This window comes from Lissotriton vulgaris, chromosome 2_1 (assembly GCF_964263255.1).
Source record: "Lissotriton vulgaris chromosome 2_1, aLisVul1.2, whole genome shotgun sequence".
Lineage (NCBI taxonomy): Eukaryota > Metazoa > Chordata > Amphibia > Caudata > Salamandridae > Lissotriton > Lissotriton vulgaris.
Window position 1 is genome coordinate 1809944051 of NC_141687.1, and position 26217 is coordinate 1809970267.

The 26217-nt window shown below is 50.0% G+C and overlaps 1 protein-coding gene across 1 annotated transcript in view; it reads left to right on the forward strand.

Moving 5' to 3' along the window:
• The first annotated feature begins 1035 nt into the window (after positions 1-1035).
• MESD (mesoderm development LRP chaperone) overlaps positions 1036-26217 on the forward strand; it is a 53944-nt gene continuing 28762 nt past the window's right edge. Inside the window, exon 1 of the mRNA XM_086957872.1 lies at positions 1036-1277. Coding sequence (XP_086813998.1) covers positions 1131-1277 — 147 coding nt within the window. The 5' untranslated portion in view covers positions 1036-1130. The remainder of the gene's footprint in view (positions 1278-26217) is intronic.

The window sequence follows — 26217 nt, forward strand, 5'->3', positions numbered from 1 at the left end:
GCTATAGCCCTGGCTTTTTACCACCTTAGGTGCTCATGACGGCTCCCGGCCATCATGAGTCACAGTAGGCGTTTGCTCATGACGGCCGGAAGCCGTCCGAACAAACGTTGCCGGTCCGCCCACGCGGTGCGAGGGAATTAATCAGTGTGCGGAGTTCGGACGGCTCCCGGCCGTCATGAGCACACGCCTACCGTGATTTATGACGGCCGGGAGCCGTCCTCAGTACGGGAGTGCAACGCCCTGCCCCGGCCCCATTCCACCCCACCCCTCTCGCACCGCGGCAGAATTTTCCCCGCTGCGAAGGGGCTAAGTAGTTTCACTAGACCCCAAGTTTGCCAAGACACTCAGCGCCAGGATAACCTCCCAGGTGATAGTGTGCTCTACAAATCTGCATAACATAGCCTACTAGTCACCAGTGTTGTGTTGGCAGTAAACAGAGATACATGATATTGCAACTTCTGCTATAATTCACAACTCAAATTCAAGAAAACATTTTTACTTCAAACAGACTGGAGCTGTTTCTGCCATTCCTGATATTGCATTCAGTTCTCTCTGCCTTCATGCCGCCCCAGCCTTTTAAAGGGGCTTTTATAGGAGAAGGTTGCGAAATAGGAGAAAGTCACACGCGAAAGTGATGACACTACACAACCTATCCGAATCCTCTACTGCAGAGAGCTTTCAAGAGCCCCGTACCCTTATATTAAATCCCGTTTCCCTGGAAATCTGCTACAATTCTCATGTTTTTCAGACTGTGTTTAGAGCTTAAGGAGACCAAGCTTTCACAATCTCCGATATATCTATCATAGAAGAAAGACAAGCTGGTAGCCTTGTATCAGTCTCGACACCAAAACTCGTCAGGGTGCAAAGAGGAGGGCATATGTCCCCCGGGGGCACCAAAGAGATCATTCTGAAGTATGACGTAGCCGCACAGCTTTTATTTCAGAATGGACTACAAAACCTGCCTCCTTCTCGGCCTATTACCAAACTCCTCACTTTGATGAGGGCTCTAATACAGCCTATGAGAGGCCGCGTCTTGTTGCAGCCTATGAATACTTACTTCCGCTGTCTTGAGGTCTTCCTAGCCTATCGAGGCTCTCGTGCGTGTAGTTCCCGTTATTCCACTTGGAAAGATGTCTGCTCGTCTCGCATTACCTTTGCTGCTCTGTGTGTCCGCTGTCCTATTGCTGACCGTTGCCTCCGAGACTCAGCGCCGCAAAAAGAAGGACATCCGAGACTACAATGATGCAGACATGGCGCGGTTGCTTGAGGAGTGGGAGGTATGCGGGGAAGAAGATAATAAAGGGGCTGGGGGGGGTAGAGGAGAACACATGTGGATCTGGGGATGTACGGGGCCCCAGACTAGAAGTAATTGTAGAGCTTTAATTATTGGATCAAATTCGAAGATTATATAGTAATGACAGAAGACTTCAGTATCAACGGACGATAAGGGCACGCTTTTAAAACGAAGTCAATGTAGCTTCTTGCGAATTTCCCCAACATCAGGGACTTTTCCGCATTAGTATTTGAGCCCTGCCCTGGCGTTCCTGTGAACCGCAAACCACCTCCGGAGACGAGTCACATGTATCAAGACTGGCCTTTGCTCAGCTAGATTCCAGGGCGAAACCCAGCTTGTCGCCTCCCCCGCCTTTCAATTAAAAACATTTCTCAAACCTTTTGCATGTTTTGAGGGGGATCCTGTTAAACCAAATTGTTTACTCCCGGAGTTGTGGGATGAACACTCCAGAACAGTATTTAAACACTATTAGTAGTAGCATGGGTGGAGGGAGAATGTTTCATGGCCTGGATGGAGTGTTCTCCATGCGCTCCTCTGCGAGTCAGCAGGTTCCCACATGCTAAACGTAGACACTAAACTATAAAACCCACTATTCCCAGAAGCGATTCCGCTGAGCCAGTGCTCTTCTGATTCACCCCGTGACAAATTATTTACCAAGGGCCTTCTGTCCAATGAATGTATAACTGCTGCACATTGCAAGTTGATCACCTGAGTCAGCTTTATCACAGCTCATTATATGCCAGACTTCTGTGACTACTAGAGTGAGGTGCAGTTTCCCGAGATTTAAAACTGTTAGCCATAATTGCCTGTCGGGGAAAAAATGCCTTTGACCAAATGAGGAACTTGCAAGAAATAATGTTACACCAAGCTCCGAAGTTGCGTCATATAAAGGTTTTCTTTTTTTTTTTTACTTTGGTACTCCTAGTTTTATTTTGTTTCCTTATACAAGAAGCTTCTTTACAAATTTCAGAATGAAAAAAACTGAACAGGGGGGTGTTTACATACCTGACACGTAACAGCTTCACATCAATTCATGGCCTGAGCCAACTCTAAGTCAACAGCATTGTGGCAATAACATCAAGTGAACATGCAAGATCTCTTTTTAGGTCTCACCTCCTTGTAGGCGAAAGCCTCTTGTAGACCACGCAAAAAATTTACAGTTGGCTTGAAGCCCACCAGCTGCTTACCATTGGTAGACTTTTTGTAATTTGAATTTGCATTCTTCTTATTCAATGGCTCATCTTTCTCTTCTTGCGTTTGTATCTCCTCTGTAGGATATCTTGTTTACCATCTTTTTGATTGGCTAACTTGTATCCTTCAAACACAAGGAGATGATGGACGGAGCGCTGAAACTTTTCAGACACTCACCTCCAGTCATAGATTTGGGTTGAATCCATCATCGTTCTTTAGCTTACTTTGCCACCCTAGTTCAGAGACCGTTTTATGCAAATCAGTCTTGACCTTGTGCCTCATAGCAACAGTCCAGCCCGAACTGCCAAGCCATGTCTTCCTTGGACCGAAAACCAGCATCATGGGACCAGTTTCGGGCTAACAGCCCTCATCAGCCGGCCTAGCTTGAATCTAGTGGCAATGTGAGCAAGGGACCAACGTCTGGGCATACCCTGTGAACTTGGGGCGAACAAAGCAAACACAAGGAGATGATGGATGGAACGTTGAAACTTTTCAGGCACTCACCCCCAGTCACACTTTGCCACTGTATTCAAGCTAGCCTGGCTGTTCAGGGCTGTTACCCCGAAACTGGTCCCAGGATGCTTGTTTCCAGTCCAGGGAAGACATGGCTACGCAGTTCGGGCTGGACTGTTCCCATGAGGCACAGAGTCAAGTCTGATTTGCATAGCTGTGTCTGAACTGGGGTGGCAAAGTGAGCTAAAGAACAATGATGGATTCAACTCAGATCTGTGACTGGGGGTAAGTGTCTTCATATTTTCAGCACTCTGTCCATCATCTCCTTGTGTTTGCTTTGTTCACCCTAAGTTGCAGGGTATGCCCAGACATGGGTCCCTTGCTCACTTTGCCACCAGATTCAAGCTAGCCTGGCTGATGTGGGCTGTTATCCCGTAACTGGTCCCAGGATGCTTGTCTCCGGTCCAGGGAAGACATGGCTTGGCAGTTTGGGCTGGACTGTTCCCATGAGGCACAGGGTCAAGTCTGATTTGCATATAGCGCTCCGTCCGTCATCTCCTAGTGTTAACTTGTATCCTTCCCCTGCTCACATTAAGGGAACTCTTTTGTTCTTTAAACACTCCACAAGATGCTATTTTCAGCATCTCTCCATGTGCTGTGTGTTCAACATCTCTCCATATGTTGTGTGTTCAACATCTCTACATACGCAATTCACTCCTTACTAAGTTGCCAGACCCTTTTCAAGCGCTCCATGTTGCCCCCCTACTTGCTCTCTGCCCCGTGAGCTACTCTTTATTCCATCCATCTTCCATGTTGCTCCTGCCTTTCCCACTTGCTTTCTTCTTGTGAGCTGCTTTTTATTCCACGCATGCATAGTTATGCATTCTCCTCCCTACACCCTATCCATTGCTTCCTCATTCTGAGCTTTCTTTATATATTCTTCACCCCCTGTCTGTTTCTGTCCTTGCCTATTGCACCTGCCCCAGCTAAGCTCCTTTTTTTGTGCTTCTCTCCAACCTTTTCCATTACTTCCCTGTCCTTCATGCTGCCATGCCGTGCCACTTTTAAGAAAACAGTTGCGCAGAGGTAAAAATGATTTTCTATTAAAGAACACATCCAAGTGGCCTCTGCAAACGTGAATCGCCAAATAAAAAAGAAAATAGTAAAGGAAATGGAACCCATGATATGTACATACTATGCATATGTCACATTAGTTATTATAATATTCTTATTATTTTTGGCAAAGCCAATAGGTCCCAAAGGTAAGACCTATTTACTTTGCAAATACTTATTTTGAGTTGGTTAAGTGGAAGTGGTCAGCGTAACACCATCCAAAGATGTATGGGCATTTAGAGATAGTGAAGAGGATTCTTAAATAATCTGTTCAATTGGCTATCAAATTAGGCTCCTGTTGGAAGGAATCATTGCTAGCCCCACTGTTGGTGCACAGGAGTACTCTCCATGCTGTACAGAGGAAGACTTTGAGAGTTTAGTGATTAAGTAAGGGTAAGTACAAATTGAAAAGGTACATGGATGGAAGAGGTCTAGGCCAATCTAGTTTGGTGTGTGTTATGACTGATCCGTATTATGAAATCTGCTGTGGAATGGATGGCACGGTTTGTAAATTGAGAGCAATTTACAAGGTGCGAGGAAAAGTGAATACATTAGGAATCGGGTTGGATAGTGATAAGGTAGCAATATATTGTTTCTGTATGGTTGAGCATGGGTTTTGTGAACCATCAAGGAAGAGGAGAGAATATAGTGGTGAATATGACCGAAATACCAGTGCAAGTATCTTTATTATTTGGGACTCAGTGAGACTGTAAAGAATTGACGTGACTAATATTAAGAAACACTGGGAAGAGCGATTGGGAGAAGGTGGTTTCCATTTAGAATTAAAGTTTTTAAGGCAGTCTTTCAACTTTATTTCTGTTTCATTTGACAGTTTACCTATTTACATATTTGGTTACAATGCATTTGTAAATCGCTCATGTCTGGGAGGATGACCAAATTAATTAATTAAAACAGTATACCCTACATGCACTGAGAAAATACAAGGCACAATCGACTCACTACAAATAAATATCTCAGTTAGAAAATAGTCCTGACTATATACCCATGGTAAAAAGCAATATCCAAAGTCTACAAAACACGAAAATATTATTCACCGGAGGCTTACCTCCTAAAAAAAAAAAAAAAAAAATTTGGAAATGTGATCACAATTGCAATTTGTGCATCACTGGTCGTTTGTGAACCAACCCCTGTATTAATAGGTCTGTTCCCAAAATATTGCCTATTGCCTAGTGGATCACACTTCAACATAGCTTGTGAATATTAATGAAGTAGGTTGCAAATTGCTATCCAATACACTACCATCAGAGCAATGGTGGCAATGCTGGGGTAAGCCAAATACCATGTCTGTGATTGCTTTTAAATAAAGCTATATTCAGTGTTTTTCATCAATGCAGCCCCCTTTCCCTAAAAGGAGGACCACTTTATATTAAAAAAAGAAAAATGTTTTGTCCCTTGAAGATTCCTTCCTGTTTGCGAATGAGTTATCACCTCCTTTGAGGGCATGGCAACCTTGCAATGGGTTGAGACTGCAATTGTGGTTGTAAGCCATTGATTCATACCTTAACAAATCACAGTTTGGAAAGGATTCCCTAAACACGCCCTAGCCAATTTGCAATTTGGTGTGTACCCCGAAACCTATATTGCAATTAGGTAACACGTTACGGAATTGCAATTTGGGTTTTGTACATGCCTAAAGGCTTTTATGCGGTTGCAAAGGCTCCGACTTTGTGACTGCAAAAGAGTATGTAAGGCCCCAGATGTATTAACAATAATGGAGAAAAGAGGTTGACCTGTTGAAGGACTTGGAATGTGAATAAACACATTGCATGGTAGCAATTATGGCTTGGCTGAGGTTAATCCAACATAAACTACTTCATCATGTCTATATAGGACGGTACAACTTGCAGATATAGGCTTTGAAAAGCAGGACCTCTCCTTAAGAGACTGTGGGGAATAAGGAACTTCCATTCATATGGTGTTGAGGGTCTAGACATCACCAGATATTGGAAAGAGCTAGTTGACAACTAAATATAATCACTGATCCCTATACTCAGTGCAACGTAAAAATATTTAATTTCTAGCTATTGCATCAAGAATTTTCACTTCTATTAAGGACATGAAGGTGAGGATTATGCTTCTTTCTTTACTTCGGAAATACAGCAGCATATCAGTAACCAGAAAACTTTAAACTACATATCACATTAGCCCTAGCAGCTCAATTTCTCCACTAATCACAGTGGTCATGTATGTAAGTCCTCAAAACTGGAACCCAACAAAAACATCAGCCGAACACCAACAGGACAACTCCAGGGAGACCAACATCCTTCACAAGGGACCAGGGGCACCAACAGCAACAAATCGGGCCACCTCAAGTCAATTTAGCATCTGTTCCAGACAATAAATAATAGAGATAATATCCAGCCTTCAAGTACCCCATCACAAATTCAGGTGGGAAACGGCATAATACAAACAGTAAAATGTACTGTCATAAATAAAGTGACAATATATAAACTAAAGTCATATAATCAGAATAAGGCAGATAACCATAGTTAAACAATATGTAGATCCTAAGGTGGGATCATCGTCTACGTGTCCTTAATAGAAATGAAAATTCTTGAAGCAATAGCTAGAAAATAATGTATCCTGTGGCAGGACCCTAGGCTTCATGTTATGCAAGTTTAGAATCAAACAATTTTTATTCCGCAGACATACAGCTGTGAACACAGCTAGGCTGCCTACATCCACCGGCCGGCAGAGCGTGGGAAAACAGCACAGAAACACAGCCATAAGGTCTACAACCCGGAGGGCGACCCGGCGAGGGTGGACTGTCAGCCAAGTGGTGCAACCAAGTCGGGCGTCGATGCTGCTTTTTATAAAACCAGAGAGAAAAACACCAAAAGGAAATAAAAGCCTACCCACCCCCCACTTGCCCAGGACCCCCTCCCTCCCAACCACCCACCCCCTCCGCATCAGCATGACCCGGACTTCTAACTGAGCCCTCACTCCCGGGAACCCTGCCACATCCCAAGGGTGAATCCTGGGCCTTCAGGAGCTCGCCCCTGGCTGTTCTAACGGGATAAGCTGTAAAACCTGTAGGAATTTGGGGCAGGTAACCTCTCGTAAGTCCCGAGATAGCAAATGTATGAAAGGAGCCCAGAGCTTCGCATACGTGTCCCCCCTACCCTCCACACACAGGGAGAGTCTCTCCATGCCCAACAGCAACCAAAGTCGTCTGATCCAGTCCCTCTGGTCAGGGGCGTCTGGTGAGCGCCACTGTGCAAGGATGACTAGGCGTGCTGCCAGGAGAGCCAAGGCTATTTGTCTACCCCGCGGGGAGCGCAGGGGAAATGCCTTAGGATGAGGTAGGCCCAATAGCACATGCTCCGGGGCTCTGGGAAAGGTGATACCAAAAGCATTATCTATGTCATCCAGAACCAACCTCCAGTAGCGCACTAGCTTGGGACAGTGCCAAAGCAGATGAGTCAAGGTACCTGTCGCGCCACATCCCCTCCAACAAAGACTCGAACACTTAGGGTCCCACCCGTGGATCCTCACCGGCGTGTGATACCAGTATGCCACTATTTTGAAAGCCGCCTCAGCCCCAGCAACATTAGCTGCAGTGTGGTGTGTGCGATAGTGTACCCTGTCCCATTCCTTACGTGTCAACGGGCGGCCCAACTCCGTCTCCCATCGAACCTGCGCCTTGGTGCGCTGTGTGTGCTGGCGCTTCATGATGAAAGCATAGAGTTCAGAGAAGTCTGCGGTCATCCTTCTTAAAGGCTACCCAGCGCTCCAAGGGTGTCATAGGACGGGACATGTCTGCAATGTTAGTAGGAAGCGTAACCCAGTGTGCAACCTGCGAGTAAGGGAAGGCATCCGAGTCGCTCAGCTCAAAGTATTCCCGGCGAAGAGTGGAGAACGGTATCAACCCCTCAGGTTGAAAGAGGTGACCCACTCTCTTACAGCCCAATTCCCTCCAGCGCTGGAATACCGGCGAGGCACATCCCGGGGGGAACTCCGGATTGTCTACTATAGGCGTCAGTGGCGACGGAAAGGTGGTCCAACCACGCCTGTACGCCAGCCGGTCCCACACCGCTAGTGTCAGTGAGGTCACCGGCGACGAATAAAGGCCCCAGGCCCGATGTTTACGCGGGAGCCAGAGTTCGCGCCAGATGTTACGGCCCGCCACCGTCTGGTCCATAAAGAGCCAGTGCTTGCTGGACAAGGGCCTGTTCCACTCAAGGATAAAGCGCAAGCACGACGCCTGGTAGTACGCCTCCACACAAGGGAAGTTCAGGCCACCCTCATCCCGGGGCGCTGTCATCCGGGCGAACGCAACTCGGGGGCGTTTATGGTTCCACAGGAATGTGGTAAGCAATCTCTGTAATTTCCTCAGGGCACCCGGAGGGGGGCACAGGGGCAGCATCTGGAAAAGATAGAGGATATGAGGGAGGATCGTCATCTTTATCGCGGCCAGGCGGCCAAACCAGGCCAATTGCAGCCGAGACCAGTCCGAGACAGACTTGGCGGTTTGGTCCAGAAGGAGCCTGTAGTTGAGGGCAACTGTTTGGGTAATCGTGGCTGCCAACTGGATCCCCAGGTACGGGATGTCCGTGTGGACCCACTGAAACGCGAAGTCCTTCCGAAGATCCTGGACCTCCTCCTCCGGCACCGAGAGATTCAGAATTTGGGATTTCGAGTAGTTGACTTTAAAGCCGGCTACCGCTCCGAACTCCCCCCAGCTCCTGGGAGAGATATCTCAAAGAGGAGCGCGGGTGGGTGAGGGACAATCACGTCATCGGCGTAGAGGCTCACTTTGTGTTCCTCCGCACCAAAGCGAATCCCCTGCACAGCTGCATTTGTCCCGAAGACGTTGCGCGAACGGCTCCATGTAGAGCGCGAAAAGCAGGGGCGACAGAGGGCACCCCTGCCGCGTCCCGCGTGTGATCGGAAAGTATTCAGACCTGCAGCCATTCACTCGCACCGTGGCCCGGGGTGAAGCATAGAGGCAGCGGACCCAGTTGACATAGGTGTCCCCCAGCTCGAACTTCTTCATTACCGCGAACATGTACGACCAGTCAACCCGGTTGAATGCCTTCTCGGCGTCTATAGAGAGGAAGCAGGCCTGCGTACGGGACCGATGCACTAAGTCCATCAGGTGGAGGAGCCTCTTGGTGTTCTCTCCACCTTGTCGCATCGGCACAAAGCCCACCTGGTCAGGTTCTATGATGCCGTCCATAAACGGGCTGAGGCGGGCGGCTAGGATGCCGGAGAACAATTTCATATCTATGTTAAGGAGCGAGATGGGGCGGTACGAGCCGCATTCCTTCCCGTCCTTGCCTGCTTTGTGGATGACAGTGACTACCGCCTCGGCCATGGACGGAGTCACATTCCCGGATTCTCTGAAGGAGTTAAAGAGACGCGTCAGGAAGGGGGCCAGGACACCGCAGTACTTCTTATAGAAGGAGGCCGAGAAGCCATCCGGTCCCGGTGACTTAGCTACTTTCAAGCGCGATATCGCCGAGATAACCTCCTCAATGCGTATCTCCGTGTCGAGAGACGCCGCCGAGCTCTGGGAGAGGGGCGTAATGCCGCAGGTTGCCAGGTAGGCCTGGACCCGCCCGGGATCAGGGGGCTCGCATGTATAGAGCGTGCGGTAGAAGTGTTGAAAGCTATCTGCGATGCGCGCGTCTGCTGCCTGTTCCACCATGTGTGCGTCCCTGACAACCAAGACCGTCTCCTGCTGCGTCTGGGCCCTCAAGCGGTGCGCCAGCATCCTGCCCCCCTTATCGCCGCTAAGGTAAAATTTGTGGCGTAAGCGTAAAAGCGCGTACTCGGCCCGGTCAAGGTCTAAATGCTTCAGCATGCGCCTCTTCGTCTCCAGCTCTCTCCAAACCCGCTGTGCCCCCGTCCGCTTGTGGATTGCCTCCAGCCCGCGCATGTCGCGCTCAAGCTCCTCGCGCTTTTCCCTGCGCAGCTTCGCTAGTGAGGCCGAGATCGCAATACATTCGCCCCGCACAACCAGTTTAAGCGCTTCCCATACTGAGCTAAGGGGCATGACGTCTACATCATTGGTGGTGAGGTAGTGCGTGATCGTGTCTTGTAAGCGGTCCACTACTGAGGTGGAGTTAAGAAGAGAATCGCGCAAGCGCCAACCCCAGAGAGCCCGTCCGCCGCCACCCCCGGACACCGTCACGGAAATGAGCGCAAGGTCAGACAGAGAGCGCGGAGCAATCTCCGCCGAGGAAAGCTGGGGCAGTAGGGAGGTGGAGGCGAGAAAGTGGTCTAAGCGCGCATTGGTCTTATTGGCTGCAGTGTAGTTGGTGTAGTTGCGCTCTAATGGGTGCAGGGAACGCCACACATCATGAAGCCCCCCTTCTTGTAGCCACAGCAGGCCCCCCTTGGAGATGGCCCCGGTCGGGTGGGAGCGCGCCTCAGACCTATCAAGAGCCGGGTCCATCACCATATTCAGGTCACCTCCCACCAACACCCAGGGATCAGGGGAGGCCAGAACGTCTGCAAGCGCCGAGGTTAGGAAGGGTTCTTGCTGCACATTGGGGGCGTACAGGGAGCCTACAGTGAAGCGGGAGTCGCCCCATTGAACCCTGACCGTGAGGAATCTGCCCTTGACTTCCACCACCTGGGACAGCACTTTACAGCGCGACTTCGCGCTGATCAGTAGTGCCACCCCCTGCTTCTTAGCGTTACAAGAGGACCATAACTGGGTGGGAAAGCGCCTGTCTCTCATTCTTTTAGTGTCCTTGGCAAGGAGATGCGTCTCCTGCAATAGACAGATGTCACTTTCCACCCCCTCCAATAGTGATAGAATCGCTGCACGCTTGACGGGGTTGTTGAGGCCCCGAACGTTCAAACTAACAATTTTCAGTTCCTTCCCCGTCGCGAGGGTGAGACAGGGACATCGCTAACGGGATCAAACGGCTGATGCCGAGTGCCCTCACCCTCCCAAACCCCCCCCCCAACCCACCACCCGACCCCTGCCCACCCGGAACCCCCCCACAAACAGAACCCACAACAACAACAGTCTGACAGAGCCCTCCCATGTAAAAGACAACAGGAGGAAACAAGAGTTCGTCAGAAAAGTCCCAAGGGCTGGGGGCATGGACTTAACCCCACCAGCCACCCAGATCCTGATACAGGACAATATACACGGGGAACGTGGCAGTACATTACCCATCAGAGTCCAACAAGCAGGTCCCTCCGCCGCCAGCAGTTATCTTGCAGAGGGGAAGTGTCCAGGTACAGCGTTCAAGACCCCTCGGGCGTCTGTCACCTTTGCTACAGACGCCACCGCCGCGTCCCTCTCCTGCAGACTGACCGACAAATCCGGACCTGTAGGCTTCGATGGCTTACCCACGGTTTGCCAATCTGTGGAGCGTCGGCGATTCCTCGGAGGGGGGGACGTGGACTCAGCACCGGTATCCGCACACTCCATCCCCAACAGCTCAGGGGCCACCTTCACAGATCGCACCTCGACCAGCTTACCCTTCCATCGAAAGACCAGTCTGAATGGATGCCCCAGGAGTAGGGGACCCCCTGTTCACGCAGGAAGGCAGTGACCGGACGGAAGCCTCTCAGTTTGGCCAGGGTGGAGGCCGCCAAGTCCTGGTAGAGCACCGGGCGATGGTCACGGAACACGAGGGGGTTGTGCTCACGCGCTTTCTTCAGTATCTTTTCTTTGAGCTGGAAATCGTGGACACATACCAGGATATCCGGCGGGGGTGCATTAGCTCCACGTGGCAGGCCGACCCTGTGGGCTCTGTCCAGCTGAATCTCACGGAGATAGTCGTCCTGCAAAATGTGGTGGAAGAGGCCATTGATGTAGTCTCGCAGGTCCGATCCCTCACCCTTCCATGGGACCGCTCGGATACGAATGTTATTGCGCCGGGATCTGTTCTCCAAGTCCTCCGCGTGGGTCTGCAGGTCGAGATTCTGCTCGGTGAGGCGGAGGACATCCTGTTGGAGCCGGTGTATGTCCCCGGCGGTCTCCAAGTCGTGGTCCTCGAGGGTCGCCACTCTGTCACCAATGGCGTTGACGTCCCTCCTCACCTCCCTGAGATCCGAGGCCAGCTGTGACCGCAGCTCCTGAATGTCCTCCTTTATGGCCGTGAAGAGCTCCCGCATGAAAGCTTTGGTGGCCGGGGCTTCGCTGTCGTCCGGCACCGGGGGCTTATCCGTCGCCGCTGTTGCTCGCAACGGCGAGCTTTTCTGTGTGCCCTCCTTCAAGGCCTTCTCCTCCTTCTCCCTCTTCGTCCTGTTGGCCGCCATGATGTCGCTGCTACCCTCGCACACCAGGGGCGGGGCGCTCCTGTCGTCTCTAGCACCAAAAGGGCTGCACTTATGGGCTATGAGTGCTGGCCCCCACCGCACACACACCTCAGGGCCCACGCAAGGCATGGGCCGCGCCGCCTCACCGTCTCCTCCGAAACGAGGGCCCACTGTTGCAGACCCCCGTGGCGGGCTCCTCCGGGTGGGCTCCTCAGTGACCAACAGTGCCGTTCAGCAGGGCCCAAACCCGGGGCGGGGGGAGGGGCAGTGGTGGGCCCGAGCGCAGGTCCAGGGGGAGCACCGCTGTGTCTCCGGGCCTCTTGCGGCTCCCGCGCTCCTCACCGCTCCACTGCAGGCCCGGGTAAGGGGGGGGAGGGAGGTCCAACTTCGCAGCGTGGCAGGCCGTCAAGATCGTTGCGGGCCGGGCCGAGGGCTCCCAGCTGGGCCGCCGCTACAATGCCCACTGCTTCTGAGCCTGCCGAAGGCCCCCGCGGCAGGCCGTGTGCTGCAGGGCCCGCCAGGCCCGACTCCAGTGTGAGCAATCACTGGCGATACAGGGGGCAGCGCGGGAGCCGCCCCCGCCGCCTCAGCCGATCCTCTTGCAGACGGGCGCACACCTAAGCCCAGGCCGGGTCCCCGCACAATCGAAGTTCACCTGGGCCTCGCCCGCGGGTCGCGGGGGACGCGTCAGCAATGGCGTCCGGCGTGAAGCGCCACAGTGCTAGGCCTCGGCGCCGGGGCCCCCAGTAACCGCCCGCCGGCGGAGAGGTCCTTACGCTTTGGGCCCAGCTCCCGGTCTCGCCGCCGTGACGCACCGCGTCCGGCCTCGCGGTCCTATCGCCGCCAAACTGCACCAGCACCTTCCAGGCAGTGTCCGGATGGCCCGTGGTCGCCTCCGGGTGCAAGCATGGACCTCTGCAAGGCTGCAACAAAGCTATAGGGAGAGCGGCGACGGAGGGACCAAGAAAGACGTCTCACTCCGCCGCCATCTTGGCCACGCCCCCCCATGTTATGCAGGTTTAAAGTTGAATATTTATATTATATGCAACATCCAAAACTGGCTTATGATAAAGTACTTTGAAAGTGGAATCATAATACCAATCCGTCACAGCCATAATGTCCTCCAAACGGGAACTATTAGTAAAGCTTTAGAGACCATTGCCTCTCGCACTGGATGTGCCCCAAAAAGGGAAACATTAACCCCCTACCTCGGTCAACAGCCATTTAACGCATTGAGCCAGGGTAGCTGAAGAGATTGGGCTGCAAGGTTTCTGCAGGGAAACAAGCAATTAACCAGTGAAATAATTCCTTATTTGTTTGTTTGAAAACTTTTATATGGTGCAAAAATGACCAGTCAGGGTATTGGCGCGCTGTACAGAGAAGCAGACAAGTTAAACAAATAAAGGTGACAGTCTTCATAACCTTTCAGACATTTAACCACATAACATTTGATGATGTGGAAAGGCCGGATAACTAATACACGTGAAGCAGTTTTAGTACGTCTAGAAATGGTAAAAGACACCCAGAAGGAGTTAATACTCTATGTGCCAAATCGAAGGCACGTACATCCGAGACCTGTCTACAGGAAATGAGACCTAGAAGTACCGTGAGATATGCCAGCAGTTATTTGCGAGAAATACCTTTATTACTCAGCCAACCTCTGATAAAAGGTAAAACTAAGTTATCATACTACACCATGGAATATTTTGATTGAGGAGGATGGACCATTCTAATAACTCTTAATAACTTGAAGAGCAGAGGATGCTCACCTACCTGTTTACCATCTAGATGAAGATGGCCAGATGAAATAGCCGGACGGGAATGTTTCACTGTCCAACAAGCCAGTTCTTGACTAGGAATATCTGACAGGAAATTCACAGTTCCCAAGGAATCCTCACTCCGCTCACCACACCAACATACCCATCTACACCAGGCAGTTCCTTAGCGTTTGTGCATAAAGGGAGCCCTAGATTGTGACAGAAAGAACATTGCATTCTTCAAAATTCCTGGCAAGTCTCCAAGCCATGAGGGTCAAGAGCTCCTGAGTCGCCAACAGATTTGGAAGGCACTCTTGATCCGAGACAAGATTTGAAAATGAGAGACATCACACCGGAAACCACGACTGAGCTTTACAATAAGGGGTTACCAGAACCAACTCTGCCGCTTGTCGACTCACCTGTGAAAGTATGACAAAAGGGAGTGGTTTTGATGGGTGTCAGGAAGTTTGGCGCTCTGCGTGTTCCCAGAGTGTGAGAGGCTGTTAGGTAGTTCAGGTCGGTGCAAGACAGGTCAGGGGAACAAAACCAGCTGAAAATATCCCCTGGGTAGACAGATGAGGATCTCTGGTCAAGTACAATGTAGCAAGTGTCCTGTGCAAACGAAAAGAGGTACGTAGTTCTCAGGTGAGAACCAGAAGGAGTAGGTTCTTTAAGAGGAGTAATGTACTTCAACAGAGTGGTTTTTAGAAGAAAAGGTTTTAATTGTTCTGCATAGAAAATCAGTACACATGAGCACAAAAGCCGACACGTGTTTCGTCACACCGTGTACGGGTGGTGACTCATCAGGGCTGTACTATGGCTGTCTCGTGTAGAAGCTTGCCAGTGTAGGCGAATTTAGTAGTTTAAGGAAAACCCAGCAGGAGGGGATCCTCGTTGCTGGTGGGGGTGAGGGTAAAAACGAATCAACGGTGCTGGTCTAGAACGGGTGCGTCCTGTACGTAGAGCTTGACTCTATGTTGGCACGGGTTGTGGGAGAATAAGCGCTTGTTCTCGCACAACCCGTGCCAACATAAAGTCCAGCTCTACGTATAGGACGCACCTGTCCTAGACCAGCACCGTTGATTCGTTTTTACCCCCACCCGCAGCGAGGATCCCCCTCCTGCGGGGTTTTCCTTAAACTACTACATTCGCCTACGCTGGCACGCTTCTACACGAGACAGCCATAGTACAGCCCTGATGAGTCACCACCCGTACACGGTGTGACGTAACACGTGTCGGCTTTTGTGCTCTTGTGTGTACTGATTTTCTATGCAGAACAATTAAAACCTTTTCTTCTAAAAACCACTCTGTTGAAGTACATTACTCTTCTTAAAGAACCTATTCATTCTGGTTCTCACCTGAGAACTACGTACCTCTTTTCGTGTGCACAGGACACTTGCTACATTCACCTGTGAAAGTACCCTCTGGATCATGGAGAACGTGGGGAATTAATATAGCAGACCTGTCGATTGAGGGCTGGAAAAAGGCATCTGAACTGATCTTGTTGCCTGGTGTAAAAGAGTTGGCATTGTGTATTCAGGCGTGAGGCAAACAGGTTGATCGTGCAAGGGCCCTAACTCGGGTTCAGAAGATAAAAATCTGGATATGAAGCCTTCAATCGCTGGAGGCACAGAGGAACTGAGCGTCCCAATCTTTTATCACACTGGACCGGCAGGGAATGTATTCCGCCATCCCTGATATGTGATGTTGGAGACAATAATGGCAAAAGTCATTGACAATCTCGACCGTGAGACGGGATCTTGTACCGGACAGCCGATATTTTGTCCGTTCTCAGAAGAAAGCAGCAAATCGCCTTGCGTGTGGACAAAGTACGAACTATAAAGAAACTCTCCAGAAGTTTCAGACAGTTGATATGGAGATGATGTTCTTCTGGGGACAATCTGCCTCCGTCTGCACAGAGCCGCAACGGGCTCAGCAACCCCACCAACTGGCATCTGATTCTATTACGACATCTGGAACGTAGGCAAAAACAGCTTTGCCATTCCTGGCATGCATATGTTCCTACCACCAGCACATTTCTGTCCTGGCTTCCTTGGACAGCACTATCTGTTCTGTGTGTTCCACTCATATGCGAAGATGTAAGATCTTCAAACGTTGAAGGCCCGATATTGAAGGCCCCCTGGAAAAATTGTCTGAATGGAGAAAATTAAAAGTCCTACCAGGTGAGCTTAAACCCTTAATGATATAGTCGGAGAGGCAAGCGCTCTCCTTAACTCTTTCTTGATGGGCACCCACTTCTTCAACGATAACAGAAGCTGGGCCTTGATAGAATCCACCTGAAAACTCAGGAACTCCATTGTCTGAGTTGGAATCATTATTGATTTTTCCAAGTTGATGATGAACTCTAGATACTGAAGGAACGGAGTCATCCACAGTAGATAAAAAAGAGCCAAGTCTCTGCTCTGTGCCATGAGGAAGTTGTTTTAAAAATAAATATATTATCAGTCGTACTCCTCGTTCCGGAAGATGCTGGACCAAGAAGCTTTGTGAAACAGCAAGGAGCTGAGGAAAGACTGAAAGGCATGGCAGTAAACTCATTCCACTGGTGGCATCATTGAAACTGAAGTAGCCTTCGATGGGGGGCAAAAAACGGGAACTGCTAAATAAGTGTCCTTGAGGTCGAGATGGACCTATCCATTCTCCCTCTTGCAAAAGATCTTGCAACAGATGTATGCCTCCATTTTAAAGTGGCGATACACGAGCCACTAGTTGAATTCAGAGGTTTAGTACTAATTGAAAACCCTGATCTTTCTTTGGGACCAAAAATATCGTGTTGACAAATCAGTGTGGATGGGGAGACGATTCTGTTATTGCCCCTATTCTCGTCAGATAACTAATCTCGTCTAGGACATTGCTCTGTGTTTGTAAAAAAAGAAGATAGGGTCACGTCTCCTGATGTGGGGAGGAGTAAAGTTCCCGCTGGAAAGTGCAACACCCACTTGTGAGAAGTTGACCTGGTATATGGTGTCACTATTCTAGTGATCACCTTGCACCAGTCCAAACAACTCTTATGGTGATGGTGGTGATGGTTGTAAGTCAACCGTATAAACCAGCTATCCTAGTGGTAGCGTGGACAGAACAGTCTTAGGCTAAACGACTCTAGAGGGCGTGTAAAGCCAGCTGTTTTACCATATGTAACCCCTTGAATATCACATGAAAGGACACCACACAGGATATATATATACAATATATATGTATTTATTTCCAACACACTCCTCTGAACTCTTTGAGGTCAGAGGCCAAAGCACATAACAAGTTATTATACGTTAAGTTGCACAATTTACAGTTAGGCCCTAGGGGCGAAGCAAACCATATATTAAGAAAGTGGTATAAGTACCACGTCACAAGAAAAGGAAAGGCCCAGGGCCTAGGGAATCGCTGGGGCTACACTGTCTTAACAATAGTTTAGAAGTAGGAGGCCCTCAGGCGGCACGTGAAGTGTCTTTACACACACGCTGGATTCAATGCTAAGTCAATGGGAACTTAGAAGTTAGATTTAGAAGGATTTAGGACACTTCCGGTTTAGCTAGGAGGAAACAACTAGAGACCTAGACACATGGATAGTCAATACCCTTGGGGGCACCGAAGTACTCGCGTTACCTCACCCACGGACGGCGGGCGCATAGGTGTGAAGATGTGTCTGGTTTCGTTGTTGGATCCTATGGAGACCTGGAGAAAGATGCTGCAGGCGACCAGGAGGAAGATGTCCAAGTGGATCGAGGATGAAGAGGACCTGAAAGCAGAGGGGACAGAGTCTGGGTCACTAGCCATTGACCGGGTGGAACCAGGAAGGAACCAGACGACGTCGAGGAGCAATCAGATGCTGTCTTGAAGCTTGTCTTGGCATCCACGCGGACCAGGAGGCGTCAAAGACGACCAGGTGCTGGAGACGGACTGTCCCACGAAGGATCTCGTAGATGGAGGGGTCTGCTTCCGGATTGGAGTCAACAAGCCTTGGCAAAGGCATCCCACGCAGGATACAACAAAGGCTTCTGGTGCAGACCAGCAAGGTCTGAGGTGCTTCACCTTTGCAGGGAAGCAAGGGCCAGTCTGGAGCAACCAGACCAGCGATGTGGTTCAAAAGGATCGTCGTCACAGAGGCTACTAGCCAACAGGCCAGCAACTGGACAACCCGTCGAGCAGAACAAAAGCAGAAGGGCCCCACGCAGAACTCGTGGAGTGTGGGGGGGCTGATCTTCGTCGCAGATGGAGCTCGGGATCGGGGTTTCTCAATCCCCAGTGCACAGTTTTGAGGGTACCTCAGGAGCTGCACAGGTAGCAAGTTGCTGGCTTTCCAAGATGTCCGGTCCCACGTGTCTCGTCGCCTCCACGGATCCCAGCTATGCTGCAGTCCTGAAGAGAGGGTCATAGAGGTCTGGAAGTCTGGGTCTTGTCAGGCTCTGCGCTCGGGTTCCAGCGGGAATGTCGACAAAGCAAGCCGTTGATTTGCTGGATGGTGCCTGGTTACCCAGGGTGGTCACTCCTTGGCCACAAGGGAGATTCTTCAGTCTTCAGCTTCAGCAGAATGTCGAAGGTCCAGAGTTTCGTGTCAAGTTTCAATTCAGGATTAATCTAAAGTCTCAGGACTCAGCTCCTACCTTTATACAACTAAAAGGGGCTGGATTAATTTCTAGGTCCCTCCTATGGATGGGACCAGGAAGGGGGGTGGTTACACCCCCTTTCCTTTGTCCAGTTTCGCGCCAGAGCTGGGGCTGGAGTGCCCCAGCAATCGGTTTGAACTGGGGTATGCATGGAGCACGTAGTGTGCTCCAGGCAGTGTCTCATTCTATTCAGCCCTCCCTGTCCCAATACACAAAGTCCTGTCTGGGGTGGTGCTCGCACCTCCCCAGGCAGGAAACCTATTGTCCAAACCTCCGTGACTGGAAGGACTCCCAGCAGCAGGAGGTCAGACTTGTGTCGGTGGCAGCAGCATCCATTTTGTGACGCTGGGGCTCTGGTTAACTTTACCCGGGATAGTCTGTAACAACATGTCTTCTCCCTCTAGAAGGGTGGAATGCTACCCCCGTCGCCAGAACTAGCGAGGGGGTAGTATTCCAAAGCGTATGACACCTTACACGACATGTTTTGATAAAGCCAAACCAGAGTTAGCATTTAACCGCGAGGTTCATAATGCACTTAAGAGTATATGGTATGGAAATATCACAGAACCGCTATAAGGACATGGTTCCGAAAGCTGCAGACAGGCTCAGCTCATGCTAGAGCACCATCTCACACATAACCAAGCACTCTGCCTCCAGGATTGTTAAGGCCTGCCCCAGCTGAGTGATCAGCCAGTTGTGTCTATTTGGGTGGCCAGCCAGGGGTGGCATAATACATGCTGCAGCCCCTGGTAGGCCTTGGTTACACCTATGCCCTGAGTACCTAGGGTACACTTCTACAGGGGCTGACAAGGTGAACCAATTCCCAAATTTGTATGCACCTAGAGTACATGGTGTAAATTTAGAGAGAGTGCATCTGGGCTGTGGGTCTGATTAGCAGCTCCACAGCCACATCTAAGTCGAAAACCAGTAAAGCAAGGCAAAAAGTGGGGGTGACCATAGAAAGCAGACCCTACTCTTCTACACCACTGATCTGGAGTAATAACACTAATTGTGCAGAAATTAGTGTATCCCCACCCTGCCGCCCCCATCATAATCTCTAAGGAAGGAAACACTTTTGCCTGATTAAGAGTCATCAGCAGTGTTATTTCTGCCTCTGTATCGTTTGGTATGTCCATGACTGCCCAATTGCGGGTGGGATAGAAGTTGGAGGAGCGTTGGACGCCACATCTTCCAAAGGTGCATATCCACGTGAAGTATTGTAGAAACCACAGCCTGGAGCTTGACTTCAAAATTGTCCGTCCCTGACAAAAAGGCCAAAGTTGAAATAATGTGCCACCTCCATGCAGGGCACCCGTTCGGTGGAATGGAGGTGAACTATATCTCCAGTATCGCAGAGTGGATTCTTGTTGGCCGAAGTCTCCGGCACCACATGGTGTACCTTGTGTTTGCGTTTGAACACCTGGTTCCAGGGGGAGAATGGTCCTGGAAAATTGGAATGAAAATGTCTAAGAGACACTCAAAGGACAGGAAGTGCCCTGACCAGAAAAGATAAATATTGGATTTTTATTTGAATATGGAGGGAGCCACCCAAAGCTCACCTAGGGCAGGGGGCTGCAACGTTTTTGCACCCTGTTGTGCGGTCTCTGGGGGCAGGGAGGCACCGATTCATATGCAACTTGTGGAGTTGATCGGAAGCTAATTTCCCAGCTTGGCTTCACGCGCATGCGCAAGTATGAGAAATCAAGAGAGGACTCGTCCTCAGTGGCGCGTGTAGCATAGTCATCCCTGCACCCACTTCACTAGCTGGCCAAGCGACCGGGGTGGCAAGGTCTCCTCAAATGAGAGCACTTTGACGCTAATATTTCCAGGTACCGATAATAAAATTACAATGTCAAATCACACTATATAATATCGTTAACATTCTGTCAATAGAGACAAGGTATAATGAACTTGACTCAGCTGCTGCATCAGCAAAGAAAGAGGAAAGACCGAGGTTCTATGGACTTATATAGACATACATGACCTCTGTGATTGGTGGAGAGATGGTGCTGTTGGGGCTCATGTGATATGTAGGTTAAAGTTTTCTGTTTACTGATTGGCTGCTGTATTTCTGTAGTAAAGAAAGAGAAGCATGATCATCGCCTCTGGTCCTGCCATAGAATTATGTTATTGTGCAAATGGGGGGTGGACAGCTGCCTTTTACATATGCGGGGACCGCCCAGCTCCCCCTTAAGTATTAGAACTGGTATGCAGTACAAGCCAGGCAGTGGCCAGATGGCACATGGCTAGACTGTTGGGTGGGGTAAGCGCCAGAGTATTTAAAGGTTGAGTCTGACATGGATTGGTGAAGGGTGGCTCATACAAAAGCTGCGGCTTCTCTCATAAATATTTAAAAAACGGGGCAAATGGTGTGAGATAAACAATCTACAATCACTTACCTCGGACTAAGAATGTAAGGAACGGCTCGGTAATGGATGATTGGAGGGACTGAGAGTAGCTACAAACCGGAACAAAGGAATCATTGAGCAGAATGAACAGCTAGCTGTGCTTCTACCAGACAAGTGAAACTCTCCTTTCATGAAAAAAAGATAATGCCATGAGGAGAATAAAGTGTTGCTTAATAATAAACGTCACGTACAAAAGTTATACATAATCGTTGACCTCAGTGTTAAGTTAATTGCCTTTAAAATCTACAGAATGGCTGAATATGAAAATCAATCAAAAGTTAAAAAAATAGAATGTGGTTGTATTTTGGTTCTTTATCTGTATAAGTTGTGTTTCTATTGAATGCATATGGTATGAGTGGGAGGAGTGAGTGCTGTGTGCCTGAGGAAGGTTGTAAGGGTTGTGGTGGTTTGAATGGAAGGGTACTCGAGTGAGATTCGTGTTTGTGGTTTAATGCTGATGCAGTAGTTTCACCCGTGTACCTCTGACCTAACCGATTAGGAATCCTATGACCCTGCTGTGTCCTGTTAGACACAGTTGAATGCTTTTGCTAGCCACTCCCTCGAGGGCTGGCCCACACACTCACCTACACCCATCCAACACCGGGGCTCCCAATTAGGGGCCCTGCTAATAAAGGAGCCCGAGTGCACGTACTCTTGGTCATTACCAGTAACTACGATCACAGTATTGGTGTCTGTTCATTTCCTCAGCATGTGGGCCTAGAGCCCACGGATATGACACTGGCGACGAAGCGGGTCTGTCCCCGTGTGCCTGCTGTGGGGGCATGCGACATTCCTGCTGGACGGTCTGTGGCCGTACCTCCACCGTGCTGCCTGCGACGGTCTGCTGCTGGAAGGGTGCCTGTGAGTGCCTGCGGCTGTCGGCGGTTCTGCTAGCGGGAGAGGTGCGACAGCTCGGCGAGGCCGGCCCTGAGGTGATCGTGGACTCTGCGCTGCCGCTGCGGGCTTCTGCTGTGGAAGAGAGGCATACTTGCCCTGCATTGTGTGCAGTGGAGCTGCCGTGGCATCTCTAAAGTGTAGCTCCGAGTCCTGGATGGTTCCGGTGCACATTGACCTGTGGAACTGAAGCAGTGTAGCCACCTGCCGCCACTGCCCATATTCACTCCGTGACTTTTATCACTACTGATATCCCCACACCGGTGTCTCCGGCACAGGTGTGGCGTTCTGCATTCGGCCTGCAAGGAGGAACGCTAGTTGCCAGGCGTGCTGCATTAAATGTACATGTTTTGTCAAAAAACAAGGGGGACCCACTAAATTGCTCGGGACCATGGGTATCAATTATTTTCAGAAAACAAAGGTCCTAAGCCTAGAACATTATTTCAAAGCAATGTCATATAGACCACAATCGGACACTATATGCACTCTTCTTATACCCAGCCGGGCAAAGAATTTATTAAGAAAATAGAACAAATATTAAAGTTACAATTTGACAACAAACATTTGGCGTTTGAAGTAAGGCTCTGAGAGATAGAGGAAAGTTGTGAGAGGGTGCAGAGGAGAGGACAGTTTACGTCAGGCAAAAAGAAAGTTTGAGCAAAGCCGGATACTGCTTAAGATTCAAATTGGCAGTATTCCCCAGAGTAGTACATACATGTATAAATATTCATAAATCAACTGTATGTCTACTGAACAAAGCCGACAGCGTTTCGATCCCGCGCTCAAAATAATGGGATCATCATCAGGACTTAATAGTTGCCTGGTATAACAAGAAAAATGTGCCCTCGGGGCTGGAATAATCCGAGTTGCGCGTAAAATGGCTCCAAGGAAACAAGTGGTTGGTGGCTGGATCCTGGTAGTAATTCGGAAATTAAATAATGGCGGAATAGTTTGAAGGTCGAGGCATGCCCCGTGTGGGTGCCCCGTCTAGTTGATTTAGATCAGCGTTCGATATAATATTCGATCCGCGTTTTGATGGAAGCTTGTCCGTTGGTGCGGTCGGTATATTTCGCGATCCGCTTTAGAAGGATGGTCGGACGGTGTGCCGATACACAGGTTCCTCGTAGGTAACGCTGCTTCCTCTAAATTAAATGTACATGCATGTCAGAGGAGGGGGAAAATGGAAAGGCTCGCTTTCTTATGCCACTGTGTCTAGCCGCTGTGGGGTGGTTGCATCGCGTCGCCCCCAGCTGAGTGAACGTCTTCCTGCTTTAGAGGGTGCCGGTAGGGACTCTCCAGTTTGCCCGTTCCTCCCCGAAGTAAGGAGGGTGCTGCTCGATTACCAGAGTCATCTGTAAGAAGTTTTCGTCCCCCTGCCGCCATCTCCAAATCACCTGGTGGCCACTCTGCATCATTGCACTCCCGGTTGGTGCTCATGGGGCGGTTTGACTCTGATGTGGAGCAGTTTACCTCTCATATATGAGGTTGCACTATCGGAACAGATGCTGGTTACCTAAAAGGTTATCACTGCCTGTCAACAAGGCAGAGAGTGCATGTTGTTCTAAACTAGGAGGTGTTACAACTGGCCAGCTGGAAGGCGAGAGGCCAGAGAGCATTCCAGGGCGCCTGCACCCGCATTACCCTGCCCTGTGTGGCTTGGAATTGTTCTAGTGAAAAGGAAGTGCGGTGGGTGCGCCCGTAGCTGTGTTCATGCCTGTGTGCGAGGAGGGTGCAGGTTACAGAGACGGCAGCTGTGGGTGATTGCCGTCCACGCCGACATCTCAAAGGGCGGCCCTGCATTGTCAGAGAAAGCAGCTTCACCTGTATGACGTTCTGCAACTGACACAGCATTGCTTTCGGGAGTGCCGCAGCTGGAGGAGAACTGCTGTAGCCCGAACAATGGCACGTGAGCCCCGGCCCCCGACTGTCAACATTTGTGCATATGTGTGTATGTATGCTCAACAAACTGCCCAGCTTTGAGAGGTCACTCGACAGCACCCCTTGCCCTCCGGCATCTTTCCAACCTCGTTGCAGCCTGCATTTCACCTGTGCCATAGTGTGTCTTCATGCCGACGCGTTTCGAGGCTAAACGCCTCTTCTTCATGGGCTTCAGAAAAGAGGCATCCAAAATTCACTTCCTTACAAAATGCGTTTTTCTTGGTTAAATTGCCCACAGTGGGCTTAGCTTGGTTGCGCTGTTCATTGCAAGGCATTATGGGGATTGTTGTCCGTGGAAGTGCATATAATTAGTTAAAACCTTCGTAGGTTGAATGTCCCATTTTCTAAATTAAAAGCATTGTTCATACCCTATAGTAGGGAGGCGATTTAAAAGCAGGCATTCTTTTGCAGATGTGTGTGTGTGTGTATATATATATATATATATATATATATATATATATCAAATCCAGTTTCCCCGTTAAGGGAGTTGAGTCTCCATGTACTCACGGAAACTGGATTTGAAATTAAACACGGCTTGGTTCTGCCGTGCTCCGTGTGCACCGCCATAGAGCACCCGGCAGCCAGTCCAGTGGACCAAACTGAATGGAATATATGTCCTGCTGACAAAGGGACCCAGAATAGACTGGCAACCGCACTGCGTGCAGTGTTCTTCTTGCTCGAGGAATCGAGAAATCTGGAGTCCGCCAAAGTGACAGGGGAAGTAGTGCGGAGGGTGGTATTTTTGCCCCCGTTAGAATGTTGTGTGGCTACACGGCCGTTCCCGCACATAACATTTTCCTGTGTTTTGGTACAGCAGCCCGAGGGGACCCGAGGAGGCACTTTGTGACCTGGGTGCTTCAAAAGGAAAACGAACGACATCATCCTGCAAAAGACATTGGAGGAATTACTTACAGCTATTCACCTCCCCACACCACCGGTCCAGCAGCATGAACATGTTGCATGCTGGGAGTTGGAGTTTACTTAATCCCACGTGACCTCCAACAGGTGAGCCAATTGCACTAGGGGAGGAGTCCAGTGCCGCCCGCAGCATATAGCGAAGCAGGTTAGATGGAAATATTGCGAGACTTTCTGTTGATGCAGGGCACTGAGGAAGGCAATGGACAAGCCGAAATGCATTTGCCGCCATCAACTTGAGCACCTGTGAAATAAAGAGCTTCCAAAAGGATTCCCCTCTGATCTCCGCTCTTTCTTTTCGAGGGAAGTGGTTCTTTTATGTTTTCCGCGCCAAGCCAGGAGCGCGTTACGGAAGGTCCTGCTGACAAAGGGACCCAGAATAGACTGGCAACCGCACTGCGTGCAGTGTTCTTCTTGCTCGAGGAATCGAGAAATCTGGAGTCCGTCAAAGTGACAGGGGAAGTAGTGCGGAGGGTGGTATTTTTGCCCCCGTTAGTATGTTGTGTGGCTACACGGCCGTTCCCGCACATAACATTTTCTTGTGTTTTGGTACAGCAGCCCGAGGGGACCCGAGGAGGCACTTTGTGACCTGGGTGCTTCAAAAGGAAAACGAACGACATCATCCTGCAAAAGACATTGGAGGAATTACTTACAGCTATTCACCTCCCCACACCACCGGTCCAGCAGCATGAACATGTTGCATGCTGGGAGTTGGAGTTTACTTAATCCCACGTGACCTCCAACAGGTGAGCCAATTGCACTAGGGGAGGAGTCCAGTGCCGCCCGCAGCATATAGCGAAGCAGGTTAGATGGAAATATTGCGAGACTTTCTGTTGATGCAGGGCACTGAGGAAGGCAATGGACAAGCCGAAATGCATTTGCCGCCATCAACTTGAGCACCTGTGAAATAAAGAGTTTCCAAAAGGATTCCCCTCTGACCTCCGCTCTTTCTTTTCGAGGGAAGTGGTTCTTTTATGTTTTCCGCGCCAAGCCAGGAGCGCGTTACGGAAGGTCCTGCTGACAAAGGGACCCAGAATAGACTGGCAACCGCACTGCGTGCAGTGTTCTTCTTGCTCGAGGAATCGAGAAATCTGGAGTCCGCCAAAGTGACAGGGGAAGTAGTGCGGAGGGTGGTATTTTTGCCCCCGTTAGAATGTTGTGTGGCTACACGGCCGTTCCCGCACATAACATTTTCCTGTGTTTTGGTACAGCAGCCCGAGGGGACCCGAGGAGGCACTTTGTGACCTGGGTGCTTCAAAAGGAAAACGAACGACATCATCCTGCAAAAGACATTGGAGGAATTACTTACAGCTATTCACCTCCCCACACCACCGGTCCAGCAGCATGAACATGTTGCATGCTGGGAGTTGGAGTTTACTTAATCC